This window comes from Leptopilina heterotoma, unplaced genomic scaffold (assembly GCF_015476425.1).
Source record: "Leptopilina heterotoma isolate Lh14 unplaced genomic scaffold, ASM1547642v1 Lhet_26, whole genome shotgun sequence".
In the NCBI taxonomy this organism is placed as follows: Eukaryota; Metazoa; Arthropoda; class Insecta; order Hymenoptera; family Figitidae; genus Leptopilina; species Leptopilina heterotoma.
In genome coordinates, this window is record NW_025110969.1 from 587,075 (window position 1) to 614,547 (window position 27,473).

At 22.5% G+C, this 27,473-nt stretch overlaps 1 protein-coding gene across 2 annotated transcripts in view; it reads right to left on the reverse strand.

Annotated features, from left to right (window-relative positions):
- LOC122503301 (protein sickie) overlaps nucleotides 1-27,473 on the reverse strand; it is a 522,267-nt gene that overhangs the window by 403,091 nt on the left and 91,703 nt on the right. For both annotated transcript variants that reach the window (XM_043613785.1, XM_043613784.1), the window contains exon 4: nucleotides 13,302-13,471. In XM_043613785.1, the coding sequence (XP_043469720.1) occupies nucleotides 13,302-13,471 (170 nt within the window). The remainder of the gene's footprint in view (nucleotides 1-13,301; nucleotides 13,472-27,473) is intronic.

A 27,473-nucleotide genomic window follows, 5' to 3' on the forward strand; every position in this document is an offset into this window, starting at 1 on the left:
TTAAAGTCGTTTGTTTGTTTCTTTTATGGGAAATACAGGATTTCTTGTATTATAGAAATAAATGTGAGAGACGTGGAGTGTGAAGAGAATGTATTTAAAGTAAAATGAAAAGGAGTGTCAAGACGTTGCAACCGAACCTGACTCGGTCCACTAGTTGCAATTATAACCGTGGAAGGAGTAATTAAAATATTTCAAGTTTCAGCCTAGCAACGACTAACTTTAGCTTAGCACATGAAACTTTGAGCAAGAGTGTATAGGTACGCGCTTATTACCACCCACATTGATATTACATCTTCTGTATACCTACACCGTTCGCAAACATTGACATATTCCGCGAAACATGTTTAACTATGAAATTTTACTACTTCCAGACTAATTTACTATTCAGATTCTAATTTACACTTTTCACACGCATTTACACTCGTGTGGAGTCTGATATTAACATTTAGGCTTCATTAAACAAAGGCATCATTTTATATTCTGTTAGGAAACATCGAGAATAAAATGCGATTTATAATTTTATTAATATTGTAGTTTTTGAGGTTTTTATAATTTTTTTCAGTTTCTTAAAAAAAATTATGAACTACAAACATAAATAAATAATTCGAAACAATATAACAAAACTTTGCTGCAATTTTAAGAATTTAAGTCCGACATATTGGATACGCCATTTTGAAATTTGTGACTCGGATACGCTAAAAGATTATGTATTTTATCCATCATTTTCTCATTCACTTTCACTGCGATAAATTTCTATTTTCACTTTCATTTTGACAGATGCTTTTTTCACTTTAAAAGTGAAAATCAATTAATAATAGCTTCAATCATTAAATATGAAAATTAATTAGTTAAATAATCTTTAATGTCCAAAATCCTTTATAAATTAAGGCAAATAAAGCGAAAACGTTCGGACAATGAATAAAATATTTATTTACTCCAACGTTTCGAAATCATTTAGATTTCGAACCGTTGGAGTAAATAAATATTTTATTCATTGTCTAAAAATTAATAAAAAATAGGTAATAAATAAAAAAAAATGTTCATTATAATCCAGGGATGCTACAGGTCAGGAAAATCAGGGAATTCAGGGCATAGTCAGGGAAAGCAGGGAAAAATTAAATTTTTTCTATTACTTACAATAATCAATTTTAAATAACTTAATTCTTAAAAAACTATAACATAAAATTATTACTTATAAATGATTTAATAAAGCAATTTTTTTTAAATTTTAATTTCAATACTATTAAAATTTGTTGAATTTTTTTTAAATATTTATTTAATATTATTTCTAAAAATTCTAAAGCAATTATTCGAAAGAATTCAATTTTTATTTTGATAAATTTCAAAATTCTTTTGAAAAATTCAATTATTTTTGAAGAAATTTTTTTAATAAAATTTATTGAAAAATTCAATTATTTTTATAAATTTTAATATTCATGACAAGAATTCAATTATTATTTTCAAAAGTAATAAAATTCTTCGCCGAAATTTAATTATTTTCGAAAATTTTAATAAAATTCACAGCAGGATTTCAATATATTACCTTTATAAATAGGAAAATTCTTCTCCAAAATTCAATTATTTTCAAAAATTAAAAAATAATTGTCTTCGAATTTCAATTCTATTGAAATTAGTTGAATTTTTTAATAAATATTTAAAATTATTTCAAAAATTCTAAAGCAATATTCTTCGAAAAAATTCAATTATTATTATGATAAATATCAAAATTTTTTCCAAAAATTCAATTATTTTTAAAAAAAATTTTTGTAATAAAATTTATTGAAAACTTCAATTATTTTTGTAAATTCCAATATTCATGACAAGAATTCAATTATATTTTCAAAAGTAATAAAATTTTTAGCCGAAAATGAATTATTTTGAAAAATTTTAATTAAATTTATGGCATTCTTTCAATTATCTTTATAAATAGAAAAATTCTTCTCCAAAATTCAATTATTTTCAAAAATAAAAAAAATAATTGTTGTCAAAATTTCAATTATCTTTATAAACAGCAAAATTCTTCTCAAAAACTCAATTATTTTAAAAAATTAAAAAATATTTGTCTTCCAAATTTCAATTATCTTTATAAATAGGAAAATTTAAAATATAAAAAATTTTAATTATTTTCAAAAAGTTTAATAAAGTTCATGGTAAAACTTCAAATAATTAAAAAAATTTTTAATTTAACTATTTCTAAAATATGCTGTTGTATTTTTTTCCAAAATTCAATCATTTTCTTGTTGAAATTTCTAAATAAAATTATACAAAACTTTAATCATTTTATTTAAAAATAAAAATTTAAATATTATTACAGTTTTACAAAACTCAAAATTTTCAATTTTTAAAAATAAGTGAATTTTGCCAAGAATTTTATAAAAATTATTTAAAATAATTGAATTCCTGAGAAAAATTTTATGATTTATAAAAATAATTGAATTTAGTAACGAATTTTTAAAAAAAAATTTAAATAATTGAATTTAGCAACGAAGTTTATTAAAATTTTATAAAATAATTGAATTTTTTAAAGATGAATTTTATAATTTGTAAAAGTAATTGAATTCTTGCGTAAAAATTTTATGGAAATTTTTAAATCTAATTGAATTACTAAAAAAAACTTTATTATTTATAAAAAAGTAATTGAATGCCTAAGAAAAATTTTACAATTTGTCAAAATAAATGCATTCAATCGAAGAATTTTATAGAAATCTTTTTATAATTGATATTTTTGAAAAATTGTATGGAAATGGTGGTTTTAAATAATTGAATTCCTGAGAAAACTTTATTATTTATGGAAAAATTGAAATTTTCCAAAGAATTTTATAAGAATTTTTTAATTATAATTGAATTCCCTTCAAAAATTGTATTATTTATGAAAATAATTAAATATTCTTTCGAAGAATAATTTTAATAAAAATTTCAAGAATAATTGCATTTTTCGAGGAATTCAATTAAAATTGTATTAAAAATCATTGAAATTCTTCGGTGAGTTTTATTATTTTTGGAAATAATTGAATTTTGGCAACAAATTTTATTAAAATTCTTTAAAACATAATTGAATTCCTGACAAGTTTTTTATGATTTATAAAAATAATTGAATTCTTTTCAAAATAATTAATTTTTTCGAAAAATTTTATTAATTTTTTTTTTTTTTTTTGAATTAATATTAAATAATTGAATTCCTGTGAAAATTTTATTGCTTATCAAAATAATTGAATGTTTGTAAATTTTTTCATAAAATATTTTTTAAATAACTGAAATCTTTTGGAAATTTCAATATTTGTAGATACTGAAAATATTTAATTTTCGAAAAATTTTTGAAAATAATCGAATTGTTTGAAAAATTTTTTTTTTGATATTTTTTAATTGTTTCTTGGTATTTTATTAAACTTTTAGAGAATAATTTTTTTTTATTCCAATTATATTAGCGAATTTAAAGTAAAGGGAAATTTTTAAAAATAGAAAAAAGTAGCTATTAGTGTATAAAATCTAAAAAAAAAGTATATAGTAGCAAATCGTAAAAAAGTATTAAAATAAAAAATAAATTAATAAAAAAATAAATAAATAAATAAATAAATAATAAATAAATAATAAAAATAAAAATAATAAATAATAATAATAAATAATAATAATAATAAGTATTAAATGATTAAAGTACCTATTAAATAGTAGGTTTTAGTAGATGAGTACAAAGCCTGTACTTATGAAATAAAATGTACTGTTGTTTTTTTATTGGCTGTATAAAGTTTAATAATTAATTTTATTTTTCTTCTCGTGATAAAAATTGCGTAGCATTAGTAGCATTATGCATTATAGTGAAAGAATTAATTTAATTAAAGTTGCAGTACCCTCAGAGTGCGATACAGTTGAGAAACTGTTTTTTTGTCTTTTGTTTCACTTTCTTCTTTTTTCTTTTTTTTTGGTAAATTTGTTGTACGTTTTTGTAAAATGGAAATGAGTGCTTTGCAGCGTAAAAAAAATATGTTGAAGTTGAAGCGTAAAAAGCATGTTGGTGTGTTTCGAGTTGACTTTATGATAGTGTAGATTCAGGGAACAGGATGAGAATTTTTACGGATGAACGCGGGTATTCGCGACTCTTTATATTCTCTCCCGGCGCGGCGTTGTCGAATTGATAACGACAAGCCAGCTGACGAACGAGCCAACAGGCAACGCGCTCATTAACGTCTCCGTTAATCAAGCTATACGTCCTGTGCAATATTGCAGTAACCCATATGTATATAATGGACAAGTGTGCGCGTTTCAATATTATCCTGCGGGAGTACTAACACCGATTACATTTTCCCCCCTATATTCTCTACTCTCTACTGCGATATTCGTTTTCCCGTCGATCCATAGGCGTAATCAACATTTTTCGAAATCTTCTTTTTTTCACATTTTTGTAATCGAATCGTGATTTACAATCGATTTTATACATTTTTTAACGTTACACGGAGAAAAAAATAATTTCTGTATATTAAATTTAAAAAAATATATATTAAAATATACATAATTGCAACAGGTCACGAAAATCAGGAAAAAGTCAGGGATTTTTACTAAAAGTACTGGAAAAAATTGAATGTTTAGAATTCATAAGAAAATTCTGAGTTTTGTGTCTTTCTTGTTTGCCTCATAAACTAAGAAATTACCACAAATTATAATACAGAACCTTCAATTTTTTAAATTTCTGACAATAATTTATTTTAAATAACTTCATTCTATTGGAGAACAATACCATAAAGTTATTACTTATAAATCATTTAATTAAGAATTTTTTTGAAAAATCTTATTTCCAATTCTGTTGAAATTATATTCAATTTTGAACATTTTAACACAATTCTTTGACAAAATTCAAATATCTTAACAAATTTCAAAATTCTTTCCAGAAATTCAATTATTTTAAAAAATTAAAAAAAATCCTCGTCATCATTTCAATTACCTTTATAAATTATATGATTCTTTGTCAAAATTCAATTATTTTCAAATTAATAAAATTCTTGGAAGAAATGCAATTATTTTCAAAAATTAAAAAAAATTCTTGGAAGAAATTCAATTATTTTTATAAAAAAAAATTTTATTAATCATAAGAATTCAATTATTTTCAAAAATTAAAAAAATTCTCGTCAACATTTCAATTATTTTTATAAATCGCAAAATTCTTTGCCAAAATTCAATTATTTTCAAATTAATAAAATTCTTGGAAGAAATTCAATTATTTTCATAAATAACAATTTTATTCATTACAAGAATTCAATTTTTTCAAAATTAACATAATTCTTTCCAGAAATTCAATTATTTTTAAAAATTAAAAAAAATTCTCGTCAACATTTTAATTATATTTGTAAATGGTAAAATTCTTCGCCGAAATTTAATTATATTCAGAAATTTGTATAAAATTCATTGTAAAATTCAATTATTTTCAAAATTAATAAAATTCTTGGAAGAAATGCAATTATTTTCAAAAATTAAAAATAATTCTTGGTAGAAATTCAATTATTTTTATAAAAAACAATTTTATTCATCATATATAAGAATTCAATTATTTTCAAAAATTAAAAAAATTCTCGTCAACATTTTAATTATATTTGTAAATTGTAAAATTCTTCGCCGAAATTTAATTATATTCAGAAATTTGTATAAAATTCATTGTAAAATTCAATTATTTTCAAAATTAATAAAATTCTTGGAAGAAATGCAATTATTTTCAAAAATTAAAAAAAATTCTTGGTAGAAATTCAATTATTTTTATAAAAAACAATTTTATTCATCATATATAAGAATTCAATTATTTTCAAAAATTAAAAAAATTCTCGTCAACATTTTAATTATATTTGTAAATTGTAAAATTCTTCGCCGAAATTTAATTATATTCAGAAATTTGTATAAAATTCATTGTAAAATTCAATTATTTTCAAAATTAATAAAATTCTTGGAAGAAATGCAATTATTTTCAAAAATTAAAAAAAATTCTTGGTAGAAATTCAATTATTTTTATAAAAAACAATTTTATTCATCATATATAAGAATTCAATTATTTTCAAAAATTAAAAAAATTCTCGTCAACATTTTAATTATATTTGTAAATTGTAAAATTCTTCGCCGAAATTTAATTATATTCAGAAATTTGTATAAAATTCATTGTAAAATTCAATTATTTTCAAAATTAATAAAATTCTTGAAAGAAATTCAATTATTTTCAAAATTAATAAAATTCTTGAATGAAATTCAAATAATGTAGGAAATTATTTGCTGATTAAGAATTTTTAATTAAGGAAGATTTCGACTATATCAGCAATAAGTGACATCTAATAGATGTCACTAATTGTTGAAATTCAATTATTTTCAAAATTAATAAAATTCTTCGAAAAATTCAATTATATTCAAAAATTTAAAAAAATTCTTGTCAACATTTTAATTATTTTTATAAATCGCAAAATTCTTTGCCAAAATTCAATTATTTTTAAATTAATAAAATTCTTGGAAGAAATTCAATTATTTTCATAAAAAACAATTTTACTCATCATAAGAATTCAATTATTTTCAAAATTAACAAAATTCTTGGAGGAAATTCAATTATTTTCAAAAATTAAATAAAATCTCGTCAACATTTTAATTATATTTATAAATTGTAAAATTCTTTGCCGAAATTTAATTATATTCAGAAATTTGTATAAAATTCATTGTTAGATTAAATTATTTTTCATACATAACAATATTCACCATAAGAATTCAATTACTTTCAAAATTAATAAAATTCTTGGAAGAAACTCAATTATGTTCAAAATTAATAAAATTCTTGAATAAAATTCAATTATTTTAAGGGGATTTGAAACTTGATGACGTCACAGTTTGTGCAAAGCATTAGTTTTAAATCTGTGACGTCATCATGGTTCAAATGCCCTTAAACAAATTTTTAAAAACTTCTCAACAATTCAATTATCCTTATAAATAGCAAAATTTTTCGCCGAAATTCAATTATTTTCAATATTAATAAAATTCTTGAAAAAAATTACATTATTTTTAAAAATTAAATAAAGTTCTCGTCAACATTTCAATTCTCTTTATAAATCGCAAAATTCTTTGCCAAAATTCAATTATTTTCAAAATTAATAAAATTCTTCGAAAAATTCAATTATATTCAAAAATTAAAAAAAAATTCTCGTCAACATTTCAATTATCTCAATAATTCGCAAAATTCTTCGCTGAAAATCAATTATATTCTGGAACTTTTATAAAATTCATTACAAAATTAAATTATTTTCATAAATAACAATTTCATTTTATCATAAGAATTCAATTATTTTCAAAATTCAGAAAACTCTTGGAAAAAATTTAATTATTTTCAAAAAATCTAAAAACAATTGTCAACACTTCAAATATTTTTATAAAAGAATTGCAAAATTCTTCGAAAAAATTCAATTATTTTCAGGAATTTTAATAAAATCCATTGCAAAATTCAATTATTTTCATAAATAATAATATTGATCACAAGAATCCAATTATTTAAAAACAATTTTTGACAAAATTCTACACGAACATTCAATTATTTTCCAAGAAAATAAAATTTTCACAGGAATTCAATAATTTAAAATAGAATTTGCATAAATTTTTTTTGGAAAAAATAAAATATTTAAAAAATTTAACTTTAAAGTCTTCGCAGTCATTGAATTATTTCAATAAATTTAAAAATTCCTTTCAGGGATTTAAATATTTTTATTAATAATAAAACTCATTGTAGAATTTCACTTATTTTTAATACAATTTTAATCGAATTGCTCGGAAAATGGAAATATTCTTAAAAATGTTATTAAAATTCGTCGAAAGAATTCAATTATATTTAAAAGTTTTGTTGATAAAATTCTTTTGCGAAAATTTAATTTTAACAAACATTAAATTAGTCAATAAATTATACTTATTTTTGTATTTGAATAATTGAATTCTCGTAAAATTTTGTAATAAAAATTGATTTATAAATTAATTTCAGTTTAAGGTTTTAGATAATAATTGAATTTCAAAGAAGTTACTAATAATTGCAATTTTTAGAATTATTTGAATTTTGCAAAAGTTTCAAATTAAAATTTTTGAGAAATCAGAATTTTTCATACTTTTAATTAAAAATTCTATGGGAACTAATTTTCTTCAAAAATTTAATTGGAATTTTTTTTTTTTAAATTTACATGAAATTTTTTTTTTCTAATGTATATTTAATTAAAGAATTTCCGAATAATCGAGATTTCACGTAAAATTGAATTGAAAAGGAATGGATTTGAAAAATACAAAAAGTAAGATACCGTCTGACTAAAAACTTGTTTTTACTATTTAACTTAGAAAAATATGAAATTATGTCTGACTAAAACTTGTCTTTACTACTTATTTGGGAAAAAATACGAAAAATTGGTAATGAAGTTTGACTAAAATTTATTTTTTCTACTTAATTTAGAAAAATATTAAAAATAGTATATGACGTCTGACCAAAGCATGTCTTTACTACTTGTTTTTGAAAAATACGAAAAATAGGATATGAAGTCTGACTAAAATTTATTTTTACTACTTAATTTAGAAAAATAAGAAAAATAGGATATGAATTTCTTTTTAAATTATAAAAAGTAATTGATTTGAAGAAGAATTTTATTTTAAAATTATAGAAAATAATAATTGAACTGATAAAAATAATTTTAAAGGAGTTGCAGTGATAATATTTTTATAATATAAAATAATGATTTTATCACTCGATCAATTTTTAATTATTATGAAACATGAAGAAATTGATTAATTGAGTGATCCATTTCTTCATGTTTTACAATAATATTTTTATCTGTCATTGAATTTCAATAAGGTTTGAATTTCAATCTTTTGAAGAATTTTAATTCTTAAAAAAAATAAAAAATAAAAATAACTATAAAATAAATTATAATTATAAATAATAAATAAATGTAATAAAACATTTTTTTGAGTATCTAATTATTTTTAGAGTGAATAAGAATATTTTTTAGTTAATAGTTTTATTAAAAGTTTTGTTAAAAGTTGTATTAAAAATACTTGTTAAAATTCTGTTAAAATTCTGTTAAAATTCTGTTAAAATACTATTAAAATTCTGTTAAAATTCTGTTAAAATTCTGTTAAAATTTTAGTTAAAATTTAATGTCGAAACAAAATAGAAGTCAAAACAGAATATGTATAAATTTTTCGTGTAAAAAAAAAGCTTTTAAATCGCAAAGTTGAATTGTAAATGGTAATAAAATTAACGGACGGTAACAAATGACAGAATATATTGTCAACTCTCTCGTGTCTGAAGTGATGTTCTGTTGATTTAAGGTAAATTTGTATAGTAAAGTATTTTCACGTAAATGCTAAACAAACACCCAGGTGAATGGTGAATATATCTATGTGACGCTTTTACACGTGCAAAATATACCAACATGACAGATTGATATTCCAGACAGGAATAAAGCGTTCGTTGCTTCGGATTTTGTACTCGGTGGTTTTATTTTGCGATCTATTTCTGATTCAAATGATAAGAGTATATACATAAGTTAAAGGCGTCATGAATTATTATTGAAAGTGCATCTGAGCATTTATTATACATATAATATACGTTTAACCAAAAAAGGGAAACAAGATTATCTCAACAGAAAGCAAACATACAAATTTTCAGAAATATTTTTTATCTTTTATTATCTTTATAGTTTATACTCTCTAAATCAGAATTAGTATAGAAAGTTATACTAATGAATAATGATTAAAAAATTTTCTACCAAATGATTTAGTAACTAGCAACAATTCGTGCGCGGATAACTTCTTACTTGCTTTTTTAAAAATTATTATTTTAAAAATAATAAAATAAAATTGAATTTAATTTATTTTATTGAAGTAAATTTAAAAAATTATATTTTAAATTTTTTTCATTAAAACAAAATATGAATTGGAATATATAGTTTTAATACTATTACAACTATAAAAATTATAATATATATTTTGAGACAGAGAATTCAGGGAAATGTCAGGGATTTTTTTTTAAAGCACTGGAAAAATACTGGAATTCGTCAAAAAATTCGGAATTTTAATAATTAAAGTTCGTTTGAAATTAGTTACATTTTTTTAATATGTATTTAATTAATTATCAAAAATAATAGATCTGTGGAAGGAATTTAGTTAAAAACACTAAAAACATTGAATTTTGAAAAAGTTACAAATAATTGCAGAAATTCAATTATTTTCCAAAGTAATAAAATTCTTGTCACAAAAATTCAATTATTTTCCAAATTTACCAAAAAATCTCGATAAAATTCCAATTATTCTCTTTATAAATAAATTCTTTCTCAAAATTCAATTATTTTTAAAAATTGTAGTAAAATTCTTGGAAAAATTTAAATGATGTATTTTCAAAGAATCTCCTCATTTTAATGATTTTCAATATCGACTATTTTAATAAAATTACCCAAAGGAATTCAATTATTAAAAAACAATTTTAATAAAATTGTACGCAAACATTTAATTATTTTCAAAAATAATAAAAATTTGAAAGTAATTCAAAAATGTAATTATACTTAAAATTTTAATTTCATTTCTTGAAAAAATCAATTATTTAAGAAAATATTTTTTTCAATTCTTTGGACGAATTCAATTATTTACAAAAATATTAGAGTTTTTAAAAGGAATTCAATTATTTTCAAATATTTTTATAAAATTGTTCGAAAGAAATCAATTATTTTAAATGCAACTTTAATTAAATTTTTTTGAAATAATTCAATTATTCTTTTAGATTTTAATAAAATTCTTACCTAAAAATTCAATTATTTACATGAATAATTTTTCGAAAGAATTCAATTATTAAAGATAAGTAACAAAATTATTCTCGAAAATTTAATTATTTTGAGTCGGTCATTTTAATCAAATTCATTACAAAATTCAATTATTTTCATAGATATCAATATTCATCACAGGAGTTCAATTATTTTTAAAAGCAATAAATTTATTCTTGAAAATTCTTGGAAATTCAATTTTTTTTAAAAATTCTAATAAAATCATTCGCTAGAATTCAATTATTTTCATAATGAATAAAATGCTTTTTAGGAATTCAATTATTTTTGAAAATTTAAAAAAAATTCTTCGCAGAAATTCAATTATGTTCAAAATTTTTTTTAAAATTCTCGTCAAAATTATAATTATCTTTATCAACAATAAAATTCTTCTATGAAATTCAATTATTTCAAAAATTTTAATAAAACTCATTACAAAATTCAATTATTTTCATAAATAACAATATTCATCACAAGAATTCAATTATTTTTAAAATTAATAAAATTCTTGAAAGAAATTCAATTATTTTCAAAAATTAAAAAAAAATTCTTGTCAACATTTCAATTACTTTTCTAAATAATAAAATTCTTCTATGAAATTCAATTATTTTTCAAAATTTTAATAAAATTCTTGGCAAAAAATAGCAATTATTTTCCAAAATTTTATTCAATTCAATGATTTTCAATATCTACTATTTTAATAAAATTTTCCAAAGAATTTAATTATAAAAAAATTTTTTATAAAATTCTACGCAAGCATGTAATTATTTTCGGAAAATAATAAAAATTTTTTTGTCAAAATTACAATTATCTTTATCAATAATAAAATTCTTCTATGAAATTCAATTATTTAAAAATTTTTAATAAAATTCTTCAAAAGTAATAAAACTATTGGTTCCCTTCAAAATTTCAATTAATTTTCTAAATAATAAAATTCTTCTATGAAATTCAATTATTTCCAAAAATTTTAATACAATTCTTGTCAACATTTCAATTATTTCCAAAAATTTTTCTCAATTCAATGATTTTCAACATTTAATATTTCAATAATTTAATAATAATGAACTATTTTCCAGAATTCAATTATTTAACAATATTTTAATAAAATTCTACGGAAAAAATTTAATATATTTCAAAAATAATAAAAATTTCACAGGAATTCAATTAACTAATTTTTTTTTATAAATTTCTTCGCAATAATTGAATATTAAAAGCACTATAGTGTGAATTTTTGGAAATAATTGAATTTTAAAAAGGTTTCAACTTTTCGAAAAAAATCAATTGTTTACAAATTTTTTATAAAATTCTTCTTAATAATTTCAATTATTTTTATAAATATTAAAATTATTTTCAGGCATATAATTATTTTCATAAATATTAAAATGATTCTTAGGAATTCAATTATTTTCATAAATAATAAACCACATCAGAGAATTTCAATTATTTTCAGTATAATTCTTGAAAATTCTATTAAAATTCGTCAAAAAAATTTAATTATTTAAAAATTTTTAAACAAAAATTCTTTATAATTCAATTTTAAAGAACATTCAATTATTTCATATATTATTTATTTTTTTTATTCAAATAATTGAATTCTCGTAGAATTTTTTAATAAAAATCGATTTAGAAATTAATTTCAGTTAAATTTTTAGATAATAATTGAATTTTAAAGAAGTTACTAATAATTCCAATTTTTAGATTTATTTGAATTTTGTAAAAGTTTCAAATTAAAATTTCTGAGAAATCAGAATTTTTCATACTTTTAATTAAAAATTCTATGGAAACTAATTTTCTTCAAAAAGTTAAATGGAATTTTTTAAAAAAATTTTTGAATAAATAAATAAATAAATAAATAAATTACATTAAATTTTTATTTTCGAATGTATATTTAATTAAAAAATTTCCGAATAATCGAAATTTTACGTAAAATTGAATTGAAAACGAATGGATTGGAAAAAAACAAAAAGTAAAATACCGTCTGTCTAAAAACTTATTTTTACTATTTAACTTGGAAAAATATGAAATTATGTCTGACTAAAACTTGTCTTTACTACTTATTTTGAAAAAATAGGAAAAATTGGAAATGAAGTCTGACTAAAATGTCTAAAATTGACAATAAATTCTTTTGATAATTCAATATTGAAAGTATTTATATAAAATTAATGAAAATTGAAGAAAAAAAATCAGCAGTAGGTACAAGAATTGAACCTGTAATCCAGAAGAGTTCAATATTATCACAGAGTTCAAGTATCAAAGAGTCGAATATCTGCCTTTGGGGAATTTTGTCAGTTACCAGTCGAGTACTATCATCGCAGGATAAAACAGAATTACCATCAGACGATAACAGAACCGTTCGAAGGTAAATTACCAACCGTCGATAAATACAAAAAAAAATCCTACCTTACCGACTGTGGGATAACCACAAACTACTTCGGATAAACATTTTTCGAAAGTAAACGGAAATTAATTTTCAAAAGAGACTCTATAAGAGGGAAAATGGAGACTTACCGAGGCATATCCTGAAGCTGTTTTGCTCTCTGCTTGTGCCTCGAGAGGGCAAAGAGAAGGGCGAGGACGGGTCGAAGGGTTGATCCTGCTGTTAATTCGCCGGGATTCACAGCCCCAACATCTGCACCAAGTGCCCGCAGGGCACCCACGCATAGACTCACGTTTTCAACCTGGAAACATAATATATACATATATATACATATATACGTTTGTGAAACAATGATACGGATACAAACAAAAGCAGAGGGGAGAGGCAGACGAAAAAAATTGCTTTTCAGTTGACCCCGCGGTTATATTAAACCAACAACAAAAAAAACCTATTTCATTCACGCTTTACGCGAAAATGCATCGTTTCCACGCGCCCTTACAGTGTGTACATGGACTTTACACAAGGGAATTAAAGTAGAAATTGAGCCTTGATAAATGTTGGCGCACAAATTTAATTTACGAGCTCTCAGAGCATTTTGTCTCCTAATTACTAATTATTCCCGGGATTATTAATTATAATTTATGTCGCTAATCCTTTGCCTTTAGCAATTCAATAAATCTGCTTTTAAGTAACTTTGCAGTTCTCACCTAAAAAACTATGCGATATAATCTATTGAAAATCTATAATTTAAGTAAATAAATAATAAACTATATTCAAAAATTATAATCAAATTCTTTAAAACGATTCAATTATTTTCAAAAAATATTCGAAATTCTATTTTCAATATATCTAGTACCAATTTTCATAAGATTTCGCAAAAGAATTCAATTATTTAAAAAGAAATTGAAAAAATTCATCAAAAATTCAATTATTTTCATAAATAATTAAATTTCTACAGGAATTCAATGAATTTAGAATAGCATTTTTATAAATAAATTTCGAAAAAATCAATTATTTAACAGTTCATTTTTATACAATTCTTCACAATACTTCAATTGCTTTCACTAATAATATTTTTCATGAAAATTCAATTAATTAAAGAAAATTTTGATAACATTCTAAGCAAGAATTCAATTACTTTTTGTAAATTTTAATAAAACTCATGGAAGAATTTCAATTATTTTTAAAAATATTTTTAACTAATTAATAGAAAAATTCAATTATTTTCACAAATAAAATTACCCACAAGAATTCATTTATTTAAAATAAAATTTTCATAATATACATTCAAAAATATTAATTATTTAAAACAATGTTTATAACTTCATTCTTATGAAGAATTCAATTATTTTCAAAAATAACAATATTTTTCATAGAAATTCAATTCTTTTTAAACATTTCAATAACATTTTTCGCAATAATTTAATTATTTTCATAAATAATAAATTTTTTTTCAGGAATTAAATTATTTTTGAAAATCTTAATATAATTCTTTGCATCAATTCAATTATTTTCATAAAATAATAATAAAATTCATCGCAGGTTTTCAATTATTTTAAATACAACTTTAATTAAATTTTATTGAAATAATTCAATTATTCTTTTAGATTTTAATAAAATACTTCCCTAGAAATCAATTATTTACATAATTAATTCTTCCAATGAATTCAATTATTAAAGATACGTAACAAAATTATTTCTGAAAATTCAATTATTTTTAGGCATTTTAATAAAATCCTATGCAAAATTCAATAATTTTCATAAATAACAATATTCATCACAAGAATTCAATTATTTTTATACGAAAAAAATTTCTTTTTTGAAATTCTTGAAAATTCAATTATTTTAAAAAATTCTAATAAAATCGTTTGCAATAATTCAATTTTTTTTATAAATAATAAAATCCTTCTCAGGAATTCAATTATTTTTAAGTATTTTATTAAAATTCTTTGAAACTTTTCAATTATTTTCACAATTAATAAAATTCATCGCAGGATTTGAATTATTTTTAACAGAAATTGCTCAAAAAATGTTATTATTCTTAAAAATTTAATTTCAATTTCTCGAAGAAATCATTTATTTAAAAAAAAAGGTTTTAATTTCAATTCTTTACATGAATTCATTTATTTACAAAAATATTAAAATTTTTCACAGGAATTCAATTATTTTTAAATATTTTAATAAAATTGTTCGAAAGAAATCAATTATTTTAAGTACTATTTTAATTAAATTTCTTTGAAATAATTCAATTATTCTTTTAGATTTTAATAAAATTCGTTCCAAGAATTCAATTATTTTCATAAATAATTATTCAAAAGAATTCAATTATGTTGATAATTAACAAAATTATTCCTGAAAATTCAATTGTTTTGAGGCATTTTAATAAAATTCTTTGAAAAATTCAATTACTTTCATAAATAACAATATTCATCACAAGAATTCAATTAATTTTAAAAGTAATAAATTTCTTCTTTGCAATTCTTGGAAATTATATTATTTTAAAAAATTCTAATAAATTGTAATAAAATACAACTATATATTTTTTTTAAACTTTTCACAATTCAATGATTTTCAATATCTTTTATTTTCATAAAATTTCCAAACAGAATTCAATTGTTTAATAAATTTTTTATAAAAATCTTTTTAAGAATTCAATTCTTTTTATTAATAATAAAAGTAATTTCGCAGGAATTCAATTTATTAGCAAGATAAGAATGAAGTAAATATTTTTGATAAAAATTAGGAAAAAGTCAGTTAGAAAGATATATTTTTAAAATTAATTATCGAGTTCGAAGTCTACTATTTTAATTTTAATTCTTTGTTAAATATAAGAATAGCTATTAATTATTATATGTAAATTTTTTTATTTCAAATAATACGAAAACGATGTTTTTCAAAAATTATAAAAAAAAATTTAATCAATAGCTTTAAGTAAAATATGAACTTTATATAGGTTATTCAATTCATTTGAATTAATTTCACCAAAATTGTAGTAATAATTATTATATAAAAATGATGTATATCGGTAATTTTACTACTACTACTTTAATTTATATAATTATTTATTTATATATGTATATTTTATATATTTTACTTGTACAGGTAATTAAATTATTTAATTTAATTCTTCACTAAGAATAAAGCTTGAATTTACATCATTTGGCAATAATAATATGTTGTTAACAATAACAATTCTTGTCGAACAAATATTCTTTTTTGAATGCATTTGTGTTATAAATTTAAATTTAAAAATGTATTCTGATGATAAAATGTCCTCATCAAAACATTTAACACGAATTGTGATTTGCAATTCGCCGCATCAGGACAAATTTTTTAACCTCTTCCTTATTAGTTGACAGTCTTTTCGGTTACGGAATTCAAATTCTCATTGTTAGGATGAACATGTTTTTTATTTCCGGTTCGTTAATTTTAATCGTGATAAAGATACAGGAACGAATAATATATGTATAAAAGTGAAACTTATAATAATCAATGCAGTGTAAAATTTTTTAAATTGCGAAAAAATTTGTTTAATTTATCATTTTTTTATTATTTATATAGAAAAAAAATTTTTTCTTACTTGTTTCTTCCCAAAAGTTTTTTTATGATATTTATTTAGTTAATTTTTAGCTAAGTCCAAAATATAGCGAACCATGGACAAAGGAAAAAATAGTTTAAATTCCGCTATAAACAAAATTAAACAATTGGAATATTTAAGGTTGAAATTTCACCAAAAATTCGTAAAACAATTTGAAAATTGATATTTAAATATAATGAACATTTTTTGCTTTCTTAAGAAGAAATTTTGTTTATATTTATAATTTGTTTCCTTAAAGAAGCTCAATGATCATGAAATGAACGTTATAATTGGTTATAATTATCTTATTGTAAATTATAATTAACATAATAAATTAACAATCAATCAATTAACTCTAATTGTCATTAATTCTCATTAATTAAGTTTAAGATATAAAAAGATAATGTCACTGTTGCGAGATTAGAATTTTTTTGTTATTCTCATTTGGTCTGCAACTAAAGATGTTCCTATAGGGAAACATGAGGACTGTGACGATAGCTGTACGCCTTTCTAGCACGCGTGCATATAGCTCCTTTTGTTTCCATTGTTCTTTTCATAGTGAATCTCTTTTTCTCGCGTAGTGAGTTTCTTCCCTCCCTCTTCAACACCTTCATTCTCTCTATCAGCAGTTCATAAAACAAACGGTGCGCACGGGGTGGCGAAGAGAACTTGATGATGACTCATCTGACAATTCTTTCCAACCCACGTGAACGAGTGCCATGCCGTCGTCATATAGGTAAACCAACATCGCCACCATTACCACAAATGGGGTGCAATTCACTATAAAGATGACGCTTTTTACACTTGGAAAAGTGATTGCTACGCTTCTTTCTTACACGTTATTTCCTTTTTCATTTGGAATATCAATCATTTCGCAAATTACTCAAAAGGAAGAAATACATATAGAAAGAGAACTAAAATTGTTTTTGTTTTCATGTTTATTTTTAATTTGGAATTAGGTGGGTTTTGACTTTTGCGATTATTTGGTCAAAGTGTCATTAAACCGAATTGTCATTTAACCGCATTGCCATTTGAGCAAATTGGCATTTAGCGATATTGTCACTTAAACAATCTGTCATTTAACCAAACTGTCATTTAAACAATCTGTCATTTAGCAAAATTGTCATTCAAACAATCTGCCATTTAGCAAAATTGCCATTTATACAATCCGTCATTTAACCAAATTGTCATTTAGCAAAATTGTCATTAAAACAATCTGTTATTTAGCAAAACTGTGATTTAAACAATCTGTCATTTAGCAAAATTGACACTTATACAATCCGTCATTTAACCAAATTGTCATTTAGCAAAATTGTCGTTAAAACAATCTGTCCTTTAGCAAAATTGTCATTTAAACAATCCGTCATTTAGCAAAATTGGCATTTATACAATCCGTCATTTAGCAAAATTGTCATTAAAACAATCTGTCATTAAAACAATCTGTCATTTGAACAATCTGTCATTTAGAAAAATTGCCATTTGTACAATCAGTCATTTAACCAAATTGTCATTTAGAAAAATTGTGGTTAAAACAATCTGTCATTTAAACAATCTGTTATTTAACCAAATTGTCATTTAGCAAAATTGTCATTTAAACTTTCTGTCATTTAACCAAACTGTCATTTGAACAATCTGTCATTTAGCAAAATTGCCATTTATACAATCCGTCATTTAACCAAATTGTCATTTAGCAAAATTGTCGTTAAAACAATCTGTCCTTTAGCAAAATTGTCATTTAAACAATCCGTCATTTAGCAAAATTGGCATTTATACAATCCGTCATTTAGCAAAATTGTCATTAAAACAATCTGTCATTAAAACAATCTGTCATTTGAACAATCTGTCATTTAGCAAAATTGCCATTTGTACAATCAGTCATTTAACCAAATTGTCATTTAGCAAAATTGTGGTTAAAACAATCTGTCATTTAAATAATCTGTTATTTAACCAAATTGTAATTTAACCAAATTGTCATTTAAATTTTCTGTCATTTAACCAAACTGTCATTTGAACAATCTGTCATTTAGCGAAATTGCCATTTATACAATCCGTCATTTAACCAAATTGTCATTTAGCAAAATTGTCGTTAAAACAATCTGTCCTTTAGCAAAATTGTCATTTAAACAATCCGTCATTTAGCAAAATTGGCATTTATACAATCCGTCATTTAGCAAAATTGTCATTAAAACAATCTGTCATTTGAACAATCTGTCATTTAGCAAAATTGCCAATTGTACAATCAGTCATTTAACCAAATTGTCATTTAGCAAAATTGTGGTTAAAACAATCTGTTATTTAAACAATCTGTTATTTGACCAAATTGTCATTTAACAAAATTGTTATTTAAACAATCCGTCATTTAACCAAATTGTCATTTGAACAATCTGTCATTTAACCAAATTGTCATTTAAACAATCTGTTATTTAACCAAATTGTCATTTAACAAAATTGTCATTTAAACAATTCGTCATTTAACCAAATTTTCATTACACAATCTGTCATTTAACCAAATTGTCATTACACAATCTGTCATTTAACCAAATTGTCATTTAAGAAAATTCTCATTTAAACAATCCGTCATTTAACCAAATTTCCATTTAGCAAAATTGTCATTTAACTAAATTGTTACTTGATCGAACAGTTATTTTATAAAAGTATCATTGAATCTGACAGACAATTATCAAAACTGTCATTTAATCAATTTGCCACTTGACACAATTTTTGTTTGAGGAAATTGGCATTTGACCCAAGTGACATACAGTCTAATTGCCATTTCAACAAATATTCATTCGTCCGAACTGTCATTTAAGCAAATTTCTAATTAACCAATGTGGCACATTTGACAATTGGCATTTAAACCAATTGAAATTTATTCAAACTGTCATTAAACTAAACTGCCATTTGACCGAATTTCAATTTTCCCAATTACAACTTGATAAAATTGTCATCTAACTGAATTGTCATTAAAAACAATTGTCAATTGAATAAATAGCATATTTAACAATTGGCGTTTGACTCAATTGACATTTATTTAAACTGCCATTTAATAAAAATTCAATTTTCCCAATTAAAACTTGATAAAATTGTCATCTAACTACATTGTCATTAAAAACAACTGTCAATGACCAATTAGGGCAGATGGCAGTTTGGATAAATGTCAATTAGGTCAAATGCTAATTTTGTCAAATAAAAATTTTATAAAGTATCAATTTGGTCAAAAAGCAGTTTGGATAAATGTAAATTTGGTCAAGTGGTAGTTTGGATAAATTACAATTGTGTCAAGTGCCAATTTAATCAAATGGAAGTTTTTGTAAAAGTCAATTTGCTCAAATGGCAGTTTGGATAAATGTCAATAGGATGAAATATTTGTTTTGGTAAATGTCAATTTGATCAAATAATATTTTGTTTAAATATCAATTGTATCAAGTGCCAATTAGGGCAAATGGCAGTTTGGATAAATGTCAATTAGATCAAATGCAAATTTGGTCAAATAAAAATTCTGTCAATGGGCAATTTGGTCAAAAAGCATTTTAAATAAATGTCAATTAGGTCAAATGTCAGTTCGGATAAGTGTGATTATGAACTAATGTCAATTGTGTCAAGTGCCAATTTTTGGTCAAAAGGAAGTTTGGATAAATGACATTTGGGCAAATATCAGTTTGGATAAACGTCAATTAGGTCAAATGGCAGTTTGGATAAATGTCAATTCGGTCACAATAGCCTGAAAGAGCTACCAAAAGAACAAAATAAAAGTGACAACATATAAACAAGAAGACAATATTAATTTGCACAAACATGTCTTTAAGAAAATCCTTAAAAAAATTGTCCCTACCATAATATATTTAAAGCACCAATAAACAATTTCGTAAATTTCCTCCATTGCCACATGTGACACTTTGATTACATCAGCATTAAGGAAGTACAAAGATTAAATATACTATTCAATAAATCACCCAATTTTTTGTCACGTACTCCACCTTCCATTTATCCAACAATAGAATCTTAAGAGGAAGAAAAAGAAAATCATAAATTTACCGCGCCTGAAGGAGCATTAAACTCTCGTAAAAGTGACGTTTGCCAATAAACGAAAGGGATAAACGTTATATTGTTTTCTAAATATATACACTTGCGAGTTGAAAATTCAATAGGCCATTGATAAATAATTAGCTGCTCTTAGTTCAGCAAGAGTTGCATAATTGTCAATTTTCTTTTCTAAATGCACTCTTTCCTGCAAGTGTATATACATATATATATTTGAATGCATTAATTGTGGAGGGAAACATTCTTCAAATACCATCACAAGTTCCACGGATTGAAGGTCTCTATAAAAGGACAATGATCTTTTTCGCCGCGTGCCTTCGTCGCAGTTCCTTTTTTCTTTTCTGCTCTCGTTGCTCAAAAGTCGTCCTCCTCACTCATTATCTTTCCGTTTATAAGAATTATTTTTAGCTTCCCCTTATAACTTTGACAAACACTTTTCATTTCTGGAACGAATCGGTGAGAAGAAGTGGATTAATAAAGACAAATTTTGTTCTTTTTTTCTCGTTTTAGGAAATTATAGAAAAAGTACTGTTGGTTTTGTATTGGTAAAATTTTTATTATATTGAAGATATTAAAAGCTACTACTTTTTTGAAAATTTGCACTAATAGTTAAAATAAAAACCGTTATTCTCAAAAACTTTAATACAATTTTTTGAAAGTATTTTCAAAATTATTTTCAATTATTGAAATTAATTTCAAAAATTTTAAGAAAATTATTTACAAGAATTCAATTATTTAAACAAATAAAGAAATTCTTCGATAAAATTCTATTATTTTCAATACATATTTCCACAAAGGAATTCAATTATTTAAAAACAATTTTAATAATATTCTTCCCAAAAATTAAATTATTTTTTCTTAAGTAATAAAATTTTTCCTAGATATTCAATTATTTTTAAAAATTTTAATAAAATCGTTCGCAAGAATTTAATTATTTTCACAAATAATATAATTCTTCGCTGAATTTCAATTATATTTAATATTTACTATTTTTATAAAATTTTACAAAAAAATTCAATTATTTTCTAAAAATAATAAAATTTTTCTCATAAATTCAATTATTTTAAAAAATTTAAATAAAATTCGTTGCAAGAATCTAATTCATTTTCATAAATAATAACATTTTTGTCAGAAATTCAATTATTTTCATAATTAATAAAACTGTTCTCAGAAATTCAATTATTTAAAAAAATTTTAATAAAATTTATTGCATGAATTGAATTAAATTGAATTGGAAGAATTTATTGATAAAATTATGATTTGAAGTTAGTGAGAAAAATAAACAAATGAATTTTCAAATAAGAAAATTGAATAATAATGTTATTTTTTTAGGATTTTCAGTCTAAAAAATTTTTTCAATAAAGTACTTTAAAAATAGTCAAGATAAATTTTTTTATTCTGACATTTTTTTGTTAAAAAATCTACTAATTTTTCGGAAAAATAAAAATTTAAAAAAGTCCATAATGCTTATTGAACAATTTTACATTAAGATCAATGAATTTCTCTCAAAAAATTACTATAAATTATTTTCATAATTCTTAATAATTGAATATTAGAAGTGCTTATTTAGTATGAATTTTTAAAAATAATTAAATTTGAAAAAATTTTAAATTGTCTGCGAAAATTATTTTAATTGTTGTAAAACAGTAGTAACATTTAGATTGTATAATTTATTATTTTTCTAAAAAATTATTAAACTTTTGAATAATTTTATTTAGAAATTTCAAAAAAGTAATAGAATTTTAAAGGTTGTACATAATTTTGTTTCCCAATGATTTTACATAGAAATTGTTTAAATTTTCAATTTTTGTGGAAAAATAAATATTTAAATATTTATTTTTAACCAAAATTATTCAAGTTTTTAATTAAATTTAATTTAAAAATTATGAAAAGAAATTATTTTTTTGAAAAATTGTAATTAAAATTTATTAAAGATTGTTAAATTCCTGTAAATAATTTAAAACGGATTAAATTAAATTTGCAATTAATTGAAAATTTTCTCGATTTATATCATTTTAAATTTAACGTTTTTTGAGAATGAGATTCTAATTTTGAATTTAGTAAATTAATAATAATTTATAATGTCGATATTAAAATTAAAGAATCCTCATTCCTTAAAAATAAGTTTCTGAATTTTTTATTATAATTATTGTGAAATTCTTATTTAAGGTAAATGTCCCAATTTGTGAACTGCTTAAATTTATACTACACTTAATAGATGAAAAAATGTCTTTTATGTTTTTTTAAATCTTTTTCTTACGATAAGAAGATATACATTAATTTTTAAAGCAAATATGACTTATTTAAATAATGTTTTATTGTCAAAATATAGTAAATTATTGTTTACCTTAATGTTATTAAAAAATATTACGGTTATAACATTAACAAAATATATACAAATGCCTTGTGCTTGAAGCTGATTCTAAACAATAGAGTCAGCAATTTTATTATTTAGGAACTTGAAGGCAAAAAGAAATTTGTACATTTTATTATTTCGAAGCAACTTGAGGGGCAAAAAGGCATTTGTAGATTGTACTGTAAAATATATTGGTGAAAATTGAAAGTTATTTTTGTTGAGAGAGTACTCGTCGTGTACAGAAATACACATGCGGTCTTTTTTCATTCTGGAGACAGGGAGGAGCCAAGACGGCGAAGACGATACCATAAGAGGACATCTCTGACCATACTCGAAGCAGGCAGCCGATTCTGCTTGCTCACGTTCTCGCTTTGGCTTTTCCCTTCGTGTGGTCTATAGGGACCATGAAATATACATGTACATACAACTGATGCACAAGTGTTCTTCTTCTTCTTCTTCTTCTTTTTCTTTTTCTTTTTATTTTTCTTCTTCTTGATCCGTAAGTAGACGGAAAATAAAGAATATTGCTTCCGAACTTTCAGGTACATAGTAGTTTATCACCGCACTCACTTGCTGCAAAGGAACTCACTTTTGCGATACTGAAATTGCAAAATGTGCCCCGACCATGTTTTATGATCCACTCAACTATATTCGGAGTTTCGGAAGATTTACACTACACACAATGTCGAGTGAAATTGTCCGCAGATAGGCGCTTGTAAATTGCAGAAAGTAAGTCGATTGACTACCAGGAATTTTTTTTTTTTTTTTTTTTTTTTTTGTAGTAAGAGAATTAGGGGAGTGTATCTAGGTATGAGACGGGTTTCGTTTTTGACCCGTAAATTGTAAATGAGTAATCGAAATTGTAAATAAAGTATACCGTTCGAAAAGTACTGGGAAAAATTAAATTTTTAGAATTTATAGAAAAATTCTGAATTTTCGTGTCTTTTTTGTTTGCTGCATAAACTATGAAATTGCCAAGAATTCTAATATAAACCCTTCAATTTTTTCTATTTTTGACAATAATTTCTTTTCAAATAACTTTTAAATAACTTCGCATAAATTCAATTATGTTCAAAAATTTTTTTAAATTCTCGTCAAAATTTCAATTATCTTTATAAATAATAAAATTCTTCTCCAAAATTCAATTATTTTCAAAAAATTTAATAAAATTCTTGGCAAAATTTTAATTATTTTCAAAAATTTTCATCATTTCAATTATTTTTGATATCTACTATTTTCATAAAATTTTCCAAACGAATTTTATTATTTAAACAAAATTTTAATAAAAATTTAACAGGAATTCAATTACTTACCAATTTCTTTTATAAATTTCTTCGCTTCAATTCAATCATTTTAAATTTTTTAATGAAGTTTCTCGAAATAATTCAAATATTATAAAGAAAATTGAAAAAAATAGTCTGAGAAATTCAATTTCGAAAAATTTAAATAAAATTCTTTTAATAATTCTATTATTTAAAAAAATGTTGACAAAATGAAACTCTTCGAAACAATTCAATTAATTTCGTAAAAAATAAAGTTCTTCTAAGCAATTCAATTATTTAAGAAATTTAAATAAAATTCTTCCCAAGAATCCAATTTTTTTCAAAAATAAACATTTTCACAGGAATTTAATTATTTAAAAAAAAAGTTTTTTAATTATTTGTCAGATTTCAATTATATTCAATCTTTTAATAAAATTTAATTATTTTTAAAAAGTTTTTAAAAATTCTGAAAAATTTAATTTTTTTTAAAAATTTGAATAAAATTCTTCACAAGAAATTAATTATTTTCATAAATAATAATATTTTTCTTTGGAATTCAATTATTTTTACAAATAAAATTCTTCATAGGAATTCAATTCTTTAAAAAGATTTTTAATAAAATTCGTTGCAAGAATTCGATTTTATTCATAAATAACAAGACTTATCGCAGAATTTCAATTATTTTTATAAAATTTTAAATAAAATGATAGAAAATTGCATTTATTCTTACAATTTTTTTTTTTAATTCTAATTTTTTAGAAGTAATTGAATTTTGAAAAGGGTTAAAATAAAAATCTTTGAAAATTAGAATTTTTAGTTACAATATTCTTATGAAATAAAATATTGATTTTATTACTTTGTCATCTTAAATGTTTTTTTATAAATATTCTCATAAGTTATTGAATTTGAGAATCATAATTCCTAGAGAAAAATAATAATAATTAAATATTTATTTAAAAAAGAAGTTATTAATGTTCTTCAGGGTCAGGGAAAAAGTGAAAATCTTGTCTGGAAATTAGGGAAAAGTCAGGGAAAAAGAAAATTAAAATTTTGTGGCAACCCTGTGTAATATTATTTCATATTACGATTAACATAATTTAAATTAACCTACTTGAACAAAAATATTTATTTTATTATAAAAAGAGTTAAAAATCAATATTGTAGATACCAGTTTCTTTAATCAAATGACAAATTGAAATTATTTTTTGATGGATCAAAAAAATTATTTATTTTAAATTTGAGTAAAATTTTTAAATTATTGAATATTAAAAAGCAAAATATGGAAAATTCAAGGACAAAAGTTCAAAATCCAGGACATTTCAGGACATTTTTTTCAAATTCCAGGACATTTCCAGGAATTCCAGGACTTCAATAAGGACCAGTAGACCCCCTGTATGACAAACTTTCATGAAAATGAAACAATTATTCTCAAACTCATAACTCTTTTTGATTAAAAGTTTTAGAAATTTAAAACTTAAATTCAGATTTGCAATCAGCGGGACCCAAGTAACTTATTTTAAACGAATTGAGTTAGAGATTAAAAGTCATTTTCCCGACACTTTTATTTCTTAAAAACTCGCTTTAGATTCCTAATCAGCGAGGCTAGTTGTGCAGATTCTTTTCCAACAGTGTAGAGTCGAAACCATCTTTCAGTTCTCATAGAGAGAGAGAGAGAGAGAGTTTCATCTTAAAATTAGTATACTAGGTTCAAAGGTTTTTTTTCCCCACCAGGACAGGTTTTTATTGATGAATAAGAGTAGTGCGTGCTCTGCGTCATTATATCGAACGGGTTACGTGTAACGATGACATTCAAACTACAAAAAAAAAAGAGAGAGAACCTCAAACGGCCACACCATCCAAGGAAGAATGGTTTTTTTCGTTCTTCATAACCGTTTTGGAATTCGGTTTACAATAGGGATCGAACCGTCTTCAATGACACCGACTTAACAAATAATGTATTATGTACCTTACAGTTGATACTTATATGGTCTCATCTCAACTTCTTGTACAATCAATTCCATCTCTTCATACTCATAACTTGTTGAAAATACTTTTGTCATTCGTTATATGCCATTATCTCATACCATTCGTTATATATAACGAAGCACAGCTAAAGCTATTGTATATCAAATGAAAGACAAAAAGAGATGAGAATTTCGATAATTGCCTTTTATGCGCCGCAAATATGTTCAATTAATAGAAGCGTTTTATTCGGATGTCTATAAAGCAGCAGGTAGAGGTTATTCTTTTATATCTCGAGAGATCAAGAGATGGAGAGATGTCTCTATTATCAGAATATGAAAAGGGGTTTCTTAATCAGTATATGATATTTAAATTGTATTATTCATTATATTGGTTTCAAGGTTTCTAGGTCGGTTTCGTAATCTTAAAAATTGAACCATTTGTAGAATCTTGATCTTGTCTTGAATGTTTATTTTGAGTTATGTGGTATATTAAGTTGGTTATCGGACATGAGTCGCTCGAATGATTTATTGTCGATTGATACAGTCTCTCTGTTATACTCTCTCTCTCTCTGTGTAGAAACGCTTCATCATTCTGATCCGTAAAACCTCGTTTTATTTTAGATATCCTAATTACTAATCAGTTATGAATTTCATATTTAATTATAGTAGAAGTGACATTGCTGCAGTTGACACAATTTTGAGAAAATCAGTCACTGTAGTCGGACTTAAATCTTAAATATTTGTCAGTATGATTAAATTATAAAACTATTTTACTTATTTACAATAACTGGTTTAAATCATTTTTTTTTCCTCCAATGCATTATCTAATCAAATAGAATCAGGCTTGAAGCTACTTTTTGACACTTTTTTTAAAATTTGCTGTTCCAAATAGAGCAATATTTGGACAAATAAAACTTCCTGGATGAAAATATAAACATTTCGCGGTGTAATTCCTTATTTTGTTGAAAGGAAACAACAAAAATTATTATAACAACAGGTATTATCTTTGAAAAAGGAAGAAAAGGAAAAGTCTGTGGTATGTGAAGAGCTTTACATTACGACTAGAAGAAAGTAGAGGCATTAAATAGAGGTACACATGTTCC